The 13,696-nt window shown below is 42.9% G+C and overlaps 3 protein-coding genes across 3 annotated transcripts; 1 reads left to right on the forward strand and 2 right to left on the reverse strand.

The window, feature by feature from the left end:
• Positions 1-264: 264 nt before the first annotated feature.
• Positions 265-1,649, reverse strand: BYT42DRAFT_641030 (uncharacterized protein). Its single transcript, XM_051572542.1, has 2 exons — positions 1,361-1,649; positions 265-1,244 (listed from the first exon to the last, which is right to left on the reverse strand). Exons 1-2 carry the CDS (start codon positions 1,519-1,521, stop codon positions 437-439), a joined length of 969 nt encoding a protein of 322 aa, XP_051428455.1. The 5' UTR covers positions 1,522-1,649; the 3' UTR covers positions 265-436.
• Positions 1,650-4,648: 2,999 nt separating this feature from the next.
• Positions 4,649-7,318, reverse strand: BYT42DRAFT_552683 (uncharacterized protein). The gene is made up of 6 exons (XM_051566406.1): positions 7,187-7,318; positions 6,915-7,033; positions 6,277-6,837; positions 6,074-6,211; positions 5,101-6,005; positions 4,649-5,024 (listed from the first exon to the last, which is right to left on the reverse strand). Exons 1-6 carry the CDS (start codon positions 7,249-7,251, stop codon positions 4,782-4,784), a joined length of 2,031 nt encoding a protein of 676 aa, XP_051428456.1. The 5' UTR covers positions 7,252-7,318; the 3' UTR covers positions 4,649-4,781.
• A 146-nt stretch (positions 7,319-7,464) lies between these two features.
• Positions 7,465-12,451, forward strand: BYT42DRAFT_24006 (SNF2 family N-terminal domain-containing protein). Its single transcript, XM_051562661.1, has 23 exons — positions 7,465-7,553; positions 7,622-7,666; positions 7,733-7,771; positions 7,848-7,922; positions 7,982-8,124; positions 8,206-8,312; positions 8,385-8,485; positions 8,560-8,739; positions 8,807-9,160; positions 9,233-9,383; positions 9,449-9,549; positions 9,621-9,795; positions 9,859-10,027; positions 10,099-10,186; positions 10,249-10,345; positions 10,425-10,654; positions 10,734-10,885; positions 10,961-11,027; positions 11,107-11,212; positions 11,274-11,326; positions 11,399-11,463; positions 11,528-11,628; positions 11,691-12,451. Exons 1-23 carry the CDS (start codon positions 7,539-7,541, stop codon positions 12,128-12,130), a joined length of 3,054 nt encoding a protein of 1,017 aa, XP_051428457.1. The 5' UTR covers positions 7,465-7,538; the 3' UTR covers positions 12,131-12,451.
• The last annotated feature ends 1,245 nt before the right edge of the window (positions 12,452-13,696 follow it).

Genomic DNA, 13,696 nt, shown 5'->3' on the forward strand with positions numbered 1-13,696 from the left:
AAAAAGAAAATGTGTACACATAGAAAAAAAAAGCAAATAAACAGTAAGAACAAATAGGGAGGAAGTTAAAAAAAAAAGGTTGTCTTGCATATGTTAAGCTTGAAAGAAAAAGAAGAAAAAGGATCAAAGTATACAGAAACTGGAAAAAAAAGGAACCAGAAAAAAAAATTCAAAAGGCAGCAATATGATACAGATTTACACGGACATAGAGTACAAACCGGCTTGATGTACGTGTGGTAGGCAAGGGCTTATGTGGGTTTTTTTTTTTTTTTTTTTTTTTTTTTTTTGGGTTGGAGTAGTGAGAACGGCCGCATACGTAACTGAGAATGAATGACAATGAGGATGGAGCCAGAAATGGATCACATAAGGAAAAAGAAAAAGAAGAAAGCAAAGATAACGATCGATAAAAAGTGAGAAAAAAACATCACGGACGCGATTAACCAAAGGTGCTGACAACGGTGGCCAATTGCAAAAGATCGTGAATCGATGGTATGGGCGTAAATTCGGAAGGGTGCTTTGGAGCCGGAGATGGCTGCGAAGGTTTAAACATCGACGAAGGATAAATAGGGACATCTTGCTGCTGCTGATGCTGCTGTGGCCAGGTTGGAGCATGGGCTTGCAACAGAGGGGATGGGAAAAAAGAACTGCCACTCGAAGAATAGGACGAAATGGAAGATGTAGACAGGGCTCGTTGAGGTCGCACGACCATGCGGGGAGGTTGGTTTGTGATCTCCATAGCTTTGGGCTTGGGTAATGTCAATGTCTCTGGCGTAATGCGGTGGGTGGCATAATGAAAATCGCCCCCTTCCATGAGAGTAGGGGAACTTGTAGGTGATGAGCAGCATGAATTATTCAAGGGAGAATAATTGTCACACCGCGAGGGATATGGACGAACGGGATACGGATCGAATGACGAAGGTAAAGTCATGGCTCTTCTGGTTCGGGTTTGAATGGTGGCCATTGTCTCGGATCTCGGATGAAGTCCGGTGGAAACGAGACCTTTGCCGATTTTACGATTCGATAATGCATAGGATGACAGTGGCTGTTGCTGTTGTTGATGATGATTTTGTTGTTGTTGCTGCTGTTGTTGTTGAGCGTGATGTTTACGGGACTTTGGTGATAAATGAGTTCGATAGTGTTGCATCATATTATCCTGACGAGAAAATCGGGACGGGCAACCCGGGTGCAGGCATTGGAAATTTTTTTCGCCGGTGTGAATACGGTTATGTCGTGCAAGGTGGCCACTATTAAAGTTCACCGTCAGTTTTCAATTGTTATGGTTATTGACATGTCAATTAAAAAAAAAGGCAAGCATAGGTAGGAAGGGTACAAAAAAAAGGAGGATTTAAACAATTTTTACCTCGTGGTGAAGCTCTTGTTGCAACCGGGTTCAAGACAATGATACTTGCGTCTTCCTACAATTGGCACATTGTTCGCTGAAGGAGGATGCGAATCGTTCAAAAGATTAATTTGTCTTCCTGCGGCGTCTTTGATTGATAGTACAGCTTCAGTAGTTTGCATGATGGAAAATAGCGAGAAACCGAAGAACTAGAAACAAGTAACAAGAAAAAAAAAAGAAAAACGGCAAGGGACAAAGAGCCAAAGAGAAGAGATGGGGTGAAAAAGAAAGAAATGAGAAATCGCTGTTGACATGCCGTAGTATTTATAAACTTCAGGAGAAAAACGAAAAAAAAAGTGGAAATGACTATTGAGGAAGCTCGGGGGTCAATCCAAACAATTGACGGGGAGCTTGTGTAGCCTCCATGGTGGTATCAATTTTCGTCAGGTTAAAGACGCACTGATGCGAAAAATAAAAAAAGAAAAACGTGGATAATATGCACCGCAAACTTTTTTTTTCTTTACGCCCTGCATTATCAAAAAGGAAAGAAAACGTGCCCGTTCAAGAACGTGAAAAAAAGTGGTTCTTCTATTATCATCGCCTATAATAAATCAAGACGGATGGCGCTGCATTTCATTAGCCAAGAAAAAAAAAAAGAAGGGCTCTGAGATGTTTTGTTCCTCCATCACACATGTCTGATTCATTATTTGGCCTACCGTACTGTACCAGAGTTGACCCAGTGTAAGGTCAGAAAGAAACGGGTCCTTGGCATCCTACCACGAAACTCACGCTTGTCTGTGCACCTGGACCACTTGCTTTTGGGCTTTTGCCTCTTGATCCACTCCCTAAAACTTGGGCTGACGTTGGATCTATCATCCCTTTCTAACTCGATTCCCCCCTTATTTGATGACCACGTCGAGCAGAAATCCGGTGTGGAAGTACCCGAGAGAAAACTCACACTGTTGACAACTCTTTATGGTCACCACGTCATTTTGTTTTGGATTGATTCTGTAACCTTTTTCCTCACTACTATTCATTGGGTTGCTAGGTAGTGTGATCAATCAACGTAAACTTAACAGATTTTCTTATGAATGAAAAAGAATCAAACTGGCGCCATGATGATGTACGTGCAGTTGCAAACACGACCAAGGCAGTAAAAGAAAAAAAAGAAAGGGAATAGAAACCATCATTGCCACTAGGAAATCTATCGTAACGACATTCTGCTCGGCAATATTGATTAAGATGTATGATTATCCTTATGGACCCACCCTCTTTGAGGTGTGAGGAATCGGTACGGCCGATTTTTAAGGGTACAGAAAAAAAAAGAGCGACAAGGTCAAAGCGCATCCTTTGACTCTTCCTTTGGCGTCGAACCCAAGGGTGGTTGGAAAAGGATTGAGCCAAAAACCGAAAAAGAAAAAGCTTCTGTCACATGAAATTGGACCACAGGTTGGATTTTGCCGCCTTTACGATTTTTGAATTCCGTTTTCCTGCAATACAAAAGTGATCAGCATCATTGGTCTCTTTTCCTTCCAACGGTGGCAAAAGGCAAACTCGGAATCTATACAGTACACCTGATGCCTTTTTCCGGCTTTTGAATAAAATCAGTCGAACCCCTGTTCTTCTCTCAACTCTCCTGTTTATCCATTGTAAAGTAACAGAGAGATGAGGAAGGGAAAAAAAAAACCAGGGCAAAAAGAACCCCTTAACCTTCTTTTTTATTCGCCCCTTGGCTTTGTTATTGCAATGCTTATGGCGATACTTGAGTAACCATAACCCCTGTAACATAAAGATCACTGCCTCACCCCCTTTCTTCCCCTTTCCAAAAAAACATGCCCTCTTTTCACAGCCTCAGTGATTCATTTTACTCCTATGGTTGAGCCCGATGTACCCTATGCTTTTGTGTAGAAGAGGAAATAAAGATAAAAGGCGATCATCGACTGGGTCAATCCATTGCTAAAGGTCTTGTCACTTAGTAAAATATACGCAAATATTGTATCCATGTCCATAGTGCACTTTTTTTTCTCCCTATGACATCTCCTATTAGCCACGTTTTGTGATCAGCAATCGTAATTGAAGCACATGCGACATACCCTTGTTTCCTTGCTATAATTTTTTTTAGAGCCATCGGTGGCAATAAAAAAAATAAACCAGTCAGTTGTGGTAAAGTTTAGGATGTGAATTGTGTCATGATCAATTCATGGGGGATGATGTCAAGCACCTTGTACAGCCTTTTCCTCAAAAAGTAGATTTGTCAAAGTAAACAGTAGTACACATGCGCAAAAACAGTAACAGGTCCTTACGAAGACCGGTGTCAGTGTATGGGAACCTTGCCCTTTCTTTTTTTTTTCTATTTTCTGTTGCTCGTTTGTCACTGTATCCTTTGTAAACGATCAGGGATCTTCCGAGATCATTGGGAAAATGGATCCAGTCTCCTTCCCTTTGATGAGTTTCACGCTTCCTTTTGTTTCTTCACTTGCACCGATCATCTATTGTATCAGTTACAGCACATACTTGCATCATTGGACCAGTTGGACATGATGAATGTGTTCCAATATGAGCATTTGCCCCCCTGAAAAGCTTCTTATCTGCGTATGATGTTGCGCCCATAATGATTCAGGGAAACTGCGCATATCGCAGAATGAATGGGTATTTTGAAACACAAACCCCAGGATAATCCGATCGTCAGGTGTTACCATTGGGATCATCAACTGCAAAGCATAATTTTGAATGCGATGCATGTGTTATGCATTACATGAAAATCGCGGCAAGATCCCACCGATTGGACAATCATTCATCTCATAAACAAACTGAAGATTTACTTTTTGTTCTACGATGTATTGAGACTGAGCGATCATCATTGTATCTGTATCGTCGATCCTTTTTTCATTCCATGCTACTAGCATATGAAGCACCTACAGAAATGGATTCTCCACTTGGCTTACCTTAAAAAGCCAGTTCGTCATAAAGAGAAAACAAACACCCTGAATCATCTGGTTGTTTCATTGGAACATCATGTAATTGGTCAGAAGAATCAGAGGAATATCATCTTGTGTATTACCTCATTGTTTAAAACGCCAAGGGTTCGTGAGCCTACCTGGTGGGGGAATGGATAAATAGAATGAAGCGGTGTGTTGTCATTGCATCCATAACACGGTAAAAATGCCCGAAACGGTGTTAGACCATATGCAGAAGGATTGTCAATAGCCTCTTTAGGTTGCAACCCCTCCATCCAAAACATTTGATCATCCAGTGCTTTTGAAGATGAAACAGAGATGAAAACAAAGAAAAAGAAAATCCAAAACTTTACACGTCTGTAAAAGATCAAATATATTTAGAATGTGGTGATGACATGTACAATTTTAGATAAGCGTGGAATAAGGCTTTCTTATTTCTCTCAGTCATAGCCTGTATGAGCTTTTCCTAACCCCCCTTATTTTTTTTACGATGTTTCTTCTACAGTTTCGGTTACAGTCTCCTCGTTCTTGCCTACTTGTTCTGTGGTTTGGAATGCATCTACATGAGGTTCATCGATGGTTGGTTTCGTTTCTTCATTGGGTGCATTCTCATCCGTCGGTTTGGTTCGATTATCCAAATTGAACGATCGACCTCGCATCCAACTGGCCCCGCGACCCCGTCCATGATAGCTTCCGCGGAAGTTGCCTGATTCCGCCGCTTTTTTCGCCTACAATGTCCGATCATGTTACGAATACATTAAATCCACGATCATCTTCTTACACATTTCTTTATCGCCTACTTACCGCTTCGAGGGTCGCTAATTTGGCTTTCATTTTTTCCAACTCGGCTTTTTTATCGGCGGCCGATAACGGTTGCGATGATGTTTCAGCAGCAGCTGTTGATGCTGGCACGGTTGTGGTAGTTTGTGATGGCTCAGTGGTAGGGGTTGAAGAAGCGTTCTGATCCGATCCATCCTTGGTGACAGGAGCAGGTTGGGCGGATGCGTTCTTTGAATGTTGAATTGAATCCGAAATCTTGGCCAGCGAGGCTAGAATGGCTTCACGTTCTTTGGGATTCATGTTTTTTGAATTTTCCAATTTTTCCAAAAGCGTTTTATGTTCTTTAATTTGTCGTTGTAGCAGTTGTTCCTTTTGCTTTTGCAGTTCAAGCACCTTTTGAAGTTGTTCGTTCTGCTTTTGACGACGTTCTTCACGTAGTCTCGCTAATTCTTCTGCTTTGGCTTTAATCGCTTCGGGATCGGGGCTGGTATCGCGTTTTCTCGGTTCCTCCTTTTCATTATCAACCTTTTGCCAATATACTTTTACAAAACGATTATTAAAAATGACTTCGGGCGATTGGTAGGCGGCTAATGCTTCGGAATGTCTCTCAAATTGCAGAAGGGCCCGTGAAAATTCCGGTTGCACAGAGATATCGACAATATTGCCAAATTTCTGAAAGTATTCGGTGACGGCATCAATGGTGCACTTGTCGGAAGGAATGTTCTCCACGGCGATTCGGGTGCTTGATCGGGTATATCGTGTTGTATAGGGAGCTGAGCCACCTAGTCGACCACCTCGGCCTCTGCCACCACGCATCGATCGCATCGGACCTCCACCTCCCCGTGCAGACATTCCCTGCCACTGAGGGTTCGGTACCCCATTGTTTTGTCCCGCATACATTTCCTGACCGTATCCTTGGTTTCCTTGTCCTAGTAACAAACCAATCAGTGTCTCATGTACTCAGAGAAACTCCTTTCCAAAGAGTAGACCAAATTACCTGGCAAGAAATTAGGTGGTGCGGCACCTGGACTGCCTGGGATTCCCACCGCCCCAGGAAATTCCTCCACGTATTGCACAATATGATCCTCGCCATGATCAAAAGGACAAAAATCACCACGCAGGCAGTATCCTTTCTCTGTGATTGTTTTCAACGAGTCAACATGCTGTTTTTCATTGCTAATAGAAGCAAACCGTACTTACGATCATAATCGGGACAACGTTGCTTTGGTACAGACGCGTTTGATTCGACCCGGTTACCGAGCCTTTGACGCAAATGGCCAGGCAAAGGCGGGAGCGACTGATTGGATGGGCTAGTAGAGCTGCCGTTTTCGTATCGGATATGTTTGGTATAACGCGCATTTTCCCCATTCGAGGTCACATCGTACTCTTCGTTGGTGTATTTTCGTTTGGTGGAGGGCACGGGTTGGGTGGATGCCGCTGGGACGCTCGAGGGACTGTCGGTGGCCGATAATGATCCTTTTCGGCGTTTGAAATTCGTGTCGTCATCTTCTTCGTCATCACTTTCAACTTTGAAGCGATCCTCGGTGGGTGCAGGTGTGGTCGTGGACCGCGTTTCCGACGAGGTAGGTTTAGGGTCAGGGACGGTGGAGTCTTTGGGTGCAATGACCGTGGGTTCCGGTCGTGGTTGCGACAATGTTAGTTTTTGTTCCGATGAGGTCGGTGTTGGTTGAGGTTCGTTACTCTGCAGATAGGATTTACTGTCCAATGCCTCGAATATTTTCTGAACCGTGGTTTCCGTTTCTATGAGTCAAAATCCAATTAGAAATCAGCATTTGTTTTTATCCAATGATGTTGCTTTGTATAAATTATACACGTACGATTATCCAAAAAAATGCTTAATTCTTCATTGAATAGATTGATGAGTTCATCGCGAGGCATCGGATTATCCAGCAAAGTCAAAACGTAGTCGGTTAACGCTTCAGGTTCGGTGTCGGGCCTAGTATAGATAAAGCAAACGGAAAACGCGTGATAAGATGAGCCATGGAATTCATTAAAGAAAATGTTTGAAGTTTTTATATAAAAACTGTATTGATGGGGAGGATGGACAAATCTGGTACCCATGCCAAGAAAAAAAGGATCGAATACTTACATGGAGGACACCAATTGATGCAAAAATTGCTTGAAAGCAGCTGTTTCTTCTGGTGACAGATTCATCGCTGCGAGATTTAACTGAAAACTTTGTGAACAGTTGTTTGGTGTGAGAAGAGAAAATTTGTTGAAATCCCCCCCATTGTCTTCAAAAAGAATTTCACTGAGATGACGTTTTCAGTGCAAGCGGTCATTGAAATGAACATTCATTTCGGCAAACTGCAATCCCAAAAAGATCTATCAGAATGGGCTGTCCAAAAAAAAAAGTTCAATGTCAGCAGGCACTCTTTTCTCTTTCGCGCGTATTTGAGCTGGATTTTCTTCAGTCTTGCGTTTTTTTTCCTGATCCAAGCATGCCCAAAGCCAAAGTGAGTTAAAGAATTGCTATGTCTCTACACTCAATTACTGCCATGTTAATCACGCAAAAACATCACAGATCGCTCAAAAGAACACGGCGCGCGCGGATCGTCTCGAACGAAGGGTAAGTGGTATTGTCATGCCATCAAAGATGCCCGCTTGAAAAACTCAATTTATATAAAAATGATAGAGAGCATCGATGAATGCATCGGATTCTCGGACAGCATCGGTTCGTATCACTACCGAAACCTACCATTCCTGCACCGATCTGACATGTCTTTTTTTTTTCGCTTTTCGCCCTGCAGGAAGAATCGACGCCTAGAGCAAGTCCCGCTCAATCGACCACCAATGATCAGATTAAAACTCATCGGTCTTCATCTGTATGTCATGATCAGACAAATCTACCGGCGATCTTGTATTTAATCCGAGTTTTTGATAGTATGAAAACCGAGTCAAACGGTATCGCTACCTTCTCGGACAGACCGAGTTATTTGCGCATTTTTTGAATTTGCGCATGGACAACGATGAAGCTTTACAACAAGTTCTCAGAGAGAAACAACTCAGTAAAAAATCGCATGGGGGGTAAAAAAAAAAAAATCATGTTTCAACCTTGCGCCATCACTCTCTACAAAATTTATTCACCTTTTTGTATCATTTCTGTAGATCAAGACGACGTCAGAAAACAGAGAAAGAGGAAGATGAAGAAATCCTTATGGATGAGGAAAGAGAAGGCGAAGAACAATTGACGGTTTTCACCGAGTCTCCTTCATGTTTGTATTCAGCCCAATAGATGCATGCATGACGAAAATGATGAAGTCTCATTCGATCGATCGACCTTATAGATGTGACGGGCGGAACACTCCGCGAATACCAAATTCAAGGTCTCAATTGGATGATCTCACTCTTTGAAAACGGTATCAATGGCATTCTAGCCGACGAAATGGTAGGCTATCACACATGCAACCTCGCCAAGAGTCTGTTGTACTTATATCGCCAATTCTCGGACATCTTTCACAGGGTCTCGGTAAGACATTGCAGACCATTTCGTTTCTCGGTTTTCTGAAGCATATTCGCGGTATTTCCGGCCCTCATCTCGTCGTGGTCCCCAAATCTACCTTGCATAACTGGAAAAATGAATTCAGTAAATGGGTACCTGACTTTGATGCATTTGTTTTTCATGGTGACAAGGAAAAAAGAGTAAGTGGTTCACTAGTTGTCATGTCTCTTTTTTTTTTTCAAATGAGAAATCTGACCATTCAAATAGTCCGAGATGGTGAAAACACGACTTCAGCCTCTCCAATTTGAAGTGTGCATCACTTCGTACGAGACTTGTCTCATGGAAAAAGCTCAGTTTAAAAAGATCTCTTGGGAGTACATTATCATTGATGAAGCCCATCGTATCAAGAACGAGAATTCCATGTTATCCCAGATCGTTCGCATTCTGGAAACGAAGAATCGTATGCTGATCACCGGCACACCTCTTCAAAACAATTTGCATGAACTTTGGGCCTTGCTCAACTTCCTTTTGCCCGATGTCTTCAGCTCCTCGGAAGCTTTCGATGAATGGTTTGAAAAACAAGGCGGGGACCAGAAAAAGGTGGTCGAACAATTACACAAGGTATGACATCGTCTGATCTATCAATGGGAAAAAGGCTTTCACCAATCCATATTAACCATTTTTTTTTGTTAGGTGCTTCGACCTTTCTTGCTGCGCCGTATCAAATCCGACGTCGAGAAATCCTTGTTGCCCAAAAAGGAAATCAACGTTTACGTGAAAATGAGCACCATGCAACGCAAATGGTATCAAAAGATTCTTGAAAAAGACATTGACGCCATTAATGGTTTGTATCTGAGCATCCCCCCGTGTCGCCTAGCACTCTATTTAAAGTTTTCTCTGCTTCTGTAGGCGCGGCGAGTTTAGGTAAAAAAGAAGGCAAGACTCGCCTTTTGAACGTTGTTATGCAGCTTCGCAAATGCTGTAACCATCCTTACCTGTTCGATGGGGCTGTAAGTAACGTTGGTCATGATTGGAAACATGCGTGGACTGGATTTGGCTCACAGAAAGAAATCATCATTAGGAGCCTGGTCCTCCTTATACGACCGATCAGCACATGGTGGACAATGCAGGCAAAATGGTCGTCCTCGACAAGCTTTTAGCTCGCTTCAAAGCCCAAGGATCACGCGTGCTTTTGTTTAGTCAGATGAGCCGTGTATTAGATATTCTGGAGGATTACTGCTGGTGGAAAGACTATGGTACGTCAAAAAACAAGTATGGATTCTGATTGTCACCTATCTTACCGATCTTATCACATGTAGAATATTGCCGCATTGACGGCCAGACAAGTCAAGAAGATCGCACGGATGCTATTGACGAATACAACCGCCCTGGCAGCGATAAATTCATCTTTTTACTGACCACTCGTGCCGGTGGTCTCGGTATCAATCTTACTACGGCAGATATTGTCATTCTCTTTGACAGTGACTGGTAAGTCTCGGGAACACTATTGAACCCATTCCACTATGACTAATTTGACTCAAACCCCGATCATAAAACAGGAACCCTCAAGTGGATCTACAAGCCATGGATCGTGCTCATCGTATCGGACAAACCAAGCAGGTTTATGTTTTCCGATTTGTAACCGAGGTATGTTTGATGGTGCGCTGGTATGGTAACTTTAGGGTCATTGAACTGATGAGTCGTTGTAGAATGCTATTGAGGATAAAGTCTTGGAACGAGCGGCACAAAAATTGCGATTGGATCAACTGGTGATTCAGCAAGGTCGTATGGCCCAACAACAGAAAGGTGCGACAACGATTAAATAGCCCACCTTGATTTTCGTTGACTGAATGCAAAATGGTCTTTTTTTTTCTCTCTTTTCCAGCGGCTTCCAAGGAAGAATTGTTGACCATGATCCAACACGGGGCGGAAAATATATTCAAGGATGCCGACGCTCCCACGTCGCTCGATGATGACATTGATGCCATCCTTCGTCGCGGTGAAGAAAAAACAGCCGAACTGAACAAAAAGTATGAGAATCTGAATATCGACGACCTGAAAAATTTCTCATCCGAGAGCGCCTATCAGTGGAATGGTGAAGATTGGAGTAACAAGGTAACCTGTCTCTCACAGAAAGCGTCATGGCACGTGTGAATCCAGCGTAGTATTTATTCACCCGGACATGTCACTCTAGAGAAAAGCAGGCAATGCCGGTCTTTCATGGCTTGGCCCGGCCAAGAGAGAACGCAAAGCCAATTATGCCGTGGATGATTATTACAAGGAAGCTTTGCGTACTACTTCCAAAACACCTTCTACAAAAGCGCCACGGCCAAAACGTTATGTCACGTACGTTTCTTACTTATTTGAAGTGGTTGCGATACGGATGATTCTCGTATATTCACAGTTTTTACCTACTGCTAGTGAGGATTTCCAGTTCTTCCCACCGCGACTGAGTGCATTAAACGAGAAGGATACATTGTACCTTAGGGTGAGTTTCTTAGAGAATGCATTCATCTACTTCTTTTATTCACCTGGTATTTTTTTTTTCTTTGGCCCTTTGCTTGTAGAAATCTTTGGGCTACAAGGTGCCAAATGTGTCAACGGAAGGTACCCCCGAAGAAATAGAAGCGTTGGAAAAAGAGCGGGCCGAAGAACAACGTAAGATCGATCAAGGTAAGTTGGCTTTCGTATTTCTTGGAGTAATTCAAGCAGTATGACTAATCCGTGATGATAGCTGAACCGCTTACGGAAGAAGAGGAACAGGAACGAAAAGATCTTTATAGAATGGTAAATAGACCGCATGTCAGTGAGTATCAGCAAAGTTGCTCACAGCACGTGATTTTTCTTTCGTTATTTTAGGGATTTTCCGATTGGTCGAAGAAGGATTACAGCAATTTCATAAATGCATGTAGCAAATACGGAAGGTAAGGGGATGCAATTGACTGGAAGAAATCAACGATCGCTTAAGCCAAGTTCTTTGAATCATAGAAACAATATTTCGGAAATTGCATCGGAGATAGAAGGAAAATCTTTGGAGGAAGTAGAACGGTATGCCAAGACCTTCTGGGAACGTTATACAGAGATCTCAGGTAATTTTATACATACTCTGTTGAATGACGTCGCATCCATGGCTCAATTCTTGTTAAAAAAGATTACGAGCGGCAAATCGCGAAAATCGAGCGAGGTGAAAGCGAGATCGAGAAGCAAGCTGATATCCAAGAACAACTCACGGAAAAGATATCCCAACACCGCGTACCGTTACAGCAACTAAAGATCGCCTATACACAGCAGACCAAAGGAAAAAATTATACCGAAGAAGAGGATCGATTTTTACTGGTGATGCTGGAAAAATACGGCTATGGCACCGAAAATGTGTATGAGAATATCCGTCGCGAGATCAAAAACTCCCCCTTGTTCCGATTTGATTGGTACCTGAAATCGAGAACCGCTCAAGAGATCGCCCGAAGATGCAATACCCTCGTTGGACTCATTCAAAAAGAACACGCCGATTTGGATGAACCCGAAGAAAGAAAGGTACAGCAGCAAACATCGTTTGGAAACAAGATCCACAGACTCACTGGTCATGCTTAGAGAAAGGCGAATCGATCCGTGACACCGTTGTCCGGTAAAGTACGCGGACGTCGCTAATGGAGCTGTGTTCCATCACTTACAAAAAAGAAAGCATTTAACAAAAAGCACTAAGCACTCATCAATCCATCTACAAGAATATGGCTCTATCCATTTTAACTGCACATCTTGCTGGACATTCTAATTGAATGGCACATAAACCATTGTACTGAAAACAGTTGGCCACTTTCCCTACCACAAAACGACATACTGCAGAGTATGGTAATTCCCATTATAAGGACCTATTATAAATCGTTGGATGATAAATGAAAATTGAGATGCAAGAAATTTGAGGTCACTTGATTTTATAAACAATATGTTTCGACATGCATGCACAATCATTGAGTCCATGAACATGCCAACTCAGCACAATGTTCACAGTTGCTCTGTATGATTTATGAAATGAAAAGAGTGGTATTTATTGAATGGCCATTTTTCTTTCTTTTTGAATTAAGTACAAATTGAATTTCGATATTTTAAATACTTCACTTTCGATGGAATATGATATAGATGTCCCCATTCGTGAGATGTGACTGATGGGATCCGAGGCTTACAGATGATAGAGAGAGAGAGACAGAGACAGAGAGAGAGAGAGAGAGAGAGAGAGAGAGAGAGAGAGAGAGAGAGAGACAGAGAGAGAGAGAGAGAGAGAATAAGAGAAAGGTGGAAATACAAATATCATTTTGTTCTTTGATTTTTTGCTCTTTTTTTTGCATTTTTTTCTTTCCAGCGGGATATCATCGCTTGCTTTCTTTTTTTTTTTTTTTTTTTTTTTGTTGGAAATAAAGGGCCCACAGCAGACCTTTCACCGCCACGCATGGCCAGTACGCCAAGGACTCCTTCCGTACGTCCCACTTTTCCGCCAAGCCAGTCCTTCCCTATATGGTGCACAAATCCGGATCGCATGACAACCAGCCCGTAGAATATTGCCGGTACCATCACCGCCGGTGCCTGTCGAAAGGGATGACCGTAGCCATCCCTCGCCTATGTGCAGAAAAGATCTCTTTCCAGTTAGATAATCTGGGAAAACTATATTTCATAGATCATTCGTATTTACCGTTACCACGTTCGCAAAGGGTTTCCCAGCGTATCATGGGTGACCGCACGCCCGCATGTTAGTGGACTATGCTGTATGTCGGGTATGGACGAAGCTCGGCTCGGTGGGACATTGTACGGAAAGAACCTCGACGCCCTGGGTCATACGCAACGGCTACCGGGTCTTTTACGCTATGGGCAAAGAAGAGTGTCAGAAAGTGGGAAAAGGGTTGGGGAACTTGCCTCAGTTTCGGATCCCATCAGTCACTTTGGAAAGTTGGCCGGACCGCCATCGGTAGTCGTGTTCCCGGTCGGCTGGCAACAGTTCGCCAGCCGTTCGTTTTTTCTTGTTTGGTCGCCGGCTGGATATAAAAACCAAAACGAAAATAAGTGCTAAGATTCATGTCAGCATCATACGTTTTTGCGATACTTACCAGTTCAGAGTGGTGTAGGAAATTTTACGCCAGCGCTTATTTGGCTGCATCGGCCGTGCTT

This window comes from Radiomyces spectabilis (genome assembly GCF_025331425.1).
Source record: "Radiomyces spectabilis strain NRRL 2753 chromosome Unknown BYT42scaffold_1, whole genome shotgun sequence".
Lineage (NCBI taxonomy): Eukaryota > Fungi > Mucoromycota > Mucoromycetes > Mucorales > Radiomycetaceae > Radiomyces > Radiomyces spectabilis.

What these genes read in the sequence shown, in the direction of transcription:
- BYT42DRAFT_24006 (XM_051562661.1), top strand. An exon ending in TTTTCCGATTTGTAACCGAG is followed by an intron (nt 10,187 to 10,248) that starts GTATGTTTGATG and finishes GAGTCGTTGTAG; the next exon opens with AATGCTATTGAGGATAAAGT. An exon ending in ACGTTATACAGAGATCTCAG is followed by an intron (nt 11,629 to 11,690) that starts GTAATTTTATAC and finishes TTGTTAAAAAAG; the next exon opens with ATTACGAGCGGCAAATCGCG.
- BYT42DRAFT_552683 (XM_051566406.1), bottom strand. Translation starts at nt 7,251, where the DNA reads ATGAATCTGTCACCAGAAGAAACAGCTGCTTTCAAGCAATTTTTGCAT. An exon ending in CATCAATTGGTGTCCTCCAT is followed by an intron (nt 7,034 to 7,186) that starts GTAAGTATTCGA and finishes TATCTATACTAG; the next exon opens with GCCCGACACCGAACCTGAAG. An exon ending in ACCACCTAATTTCTTGCCAG is followed by an intron (nt 6,006 to 6,073) that starts GTAATTTGGTCT and finishes GTTTGTTACTAG; the next exon opens with GACAAGGAAACCAAGGATAC.
- BYT42DRAFT_641030 (XM_051572542.1), bottom strand. Translation starts at nt 1,521, where the DNA reads ATGCAAACTACTGAAGCTGTACTATCAATCAAAGACGCCGCAGGAAGA. An exon ending in AACAAGAGCTTCACCACGAG is followed by an intron (nt 1,245 to 1,360) that starts GTAAAAATTGTT and finishes GAACTTTAATAG; the next exon opens with TGGCCACCTTGCACGACATA.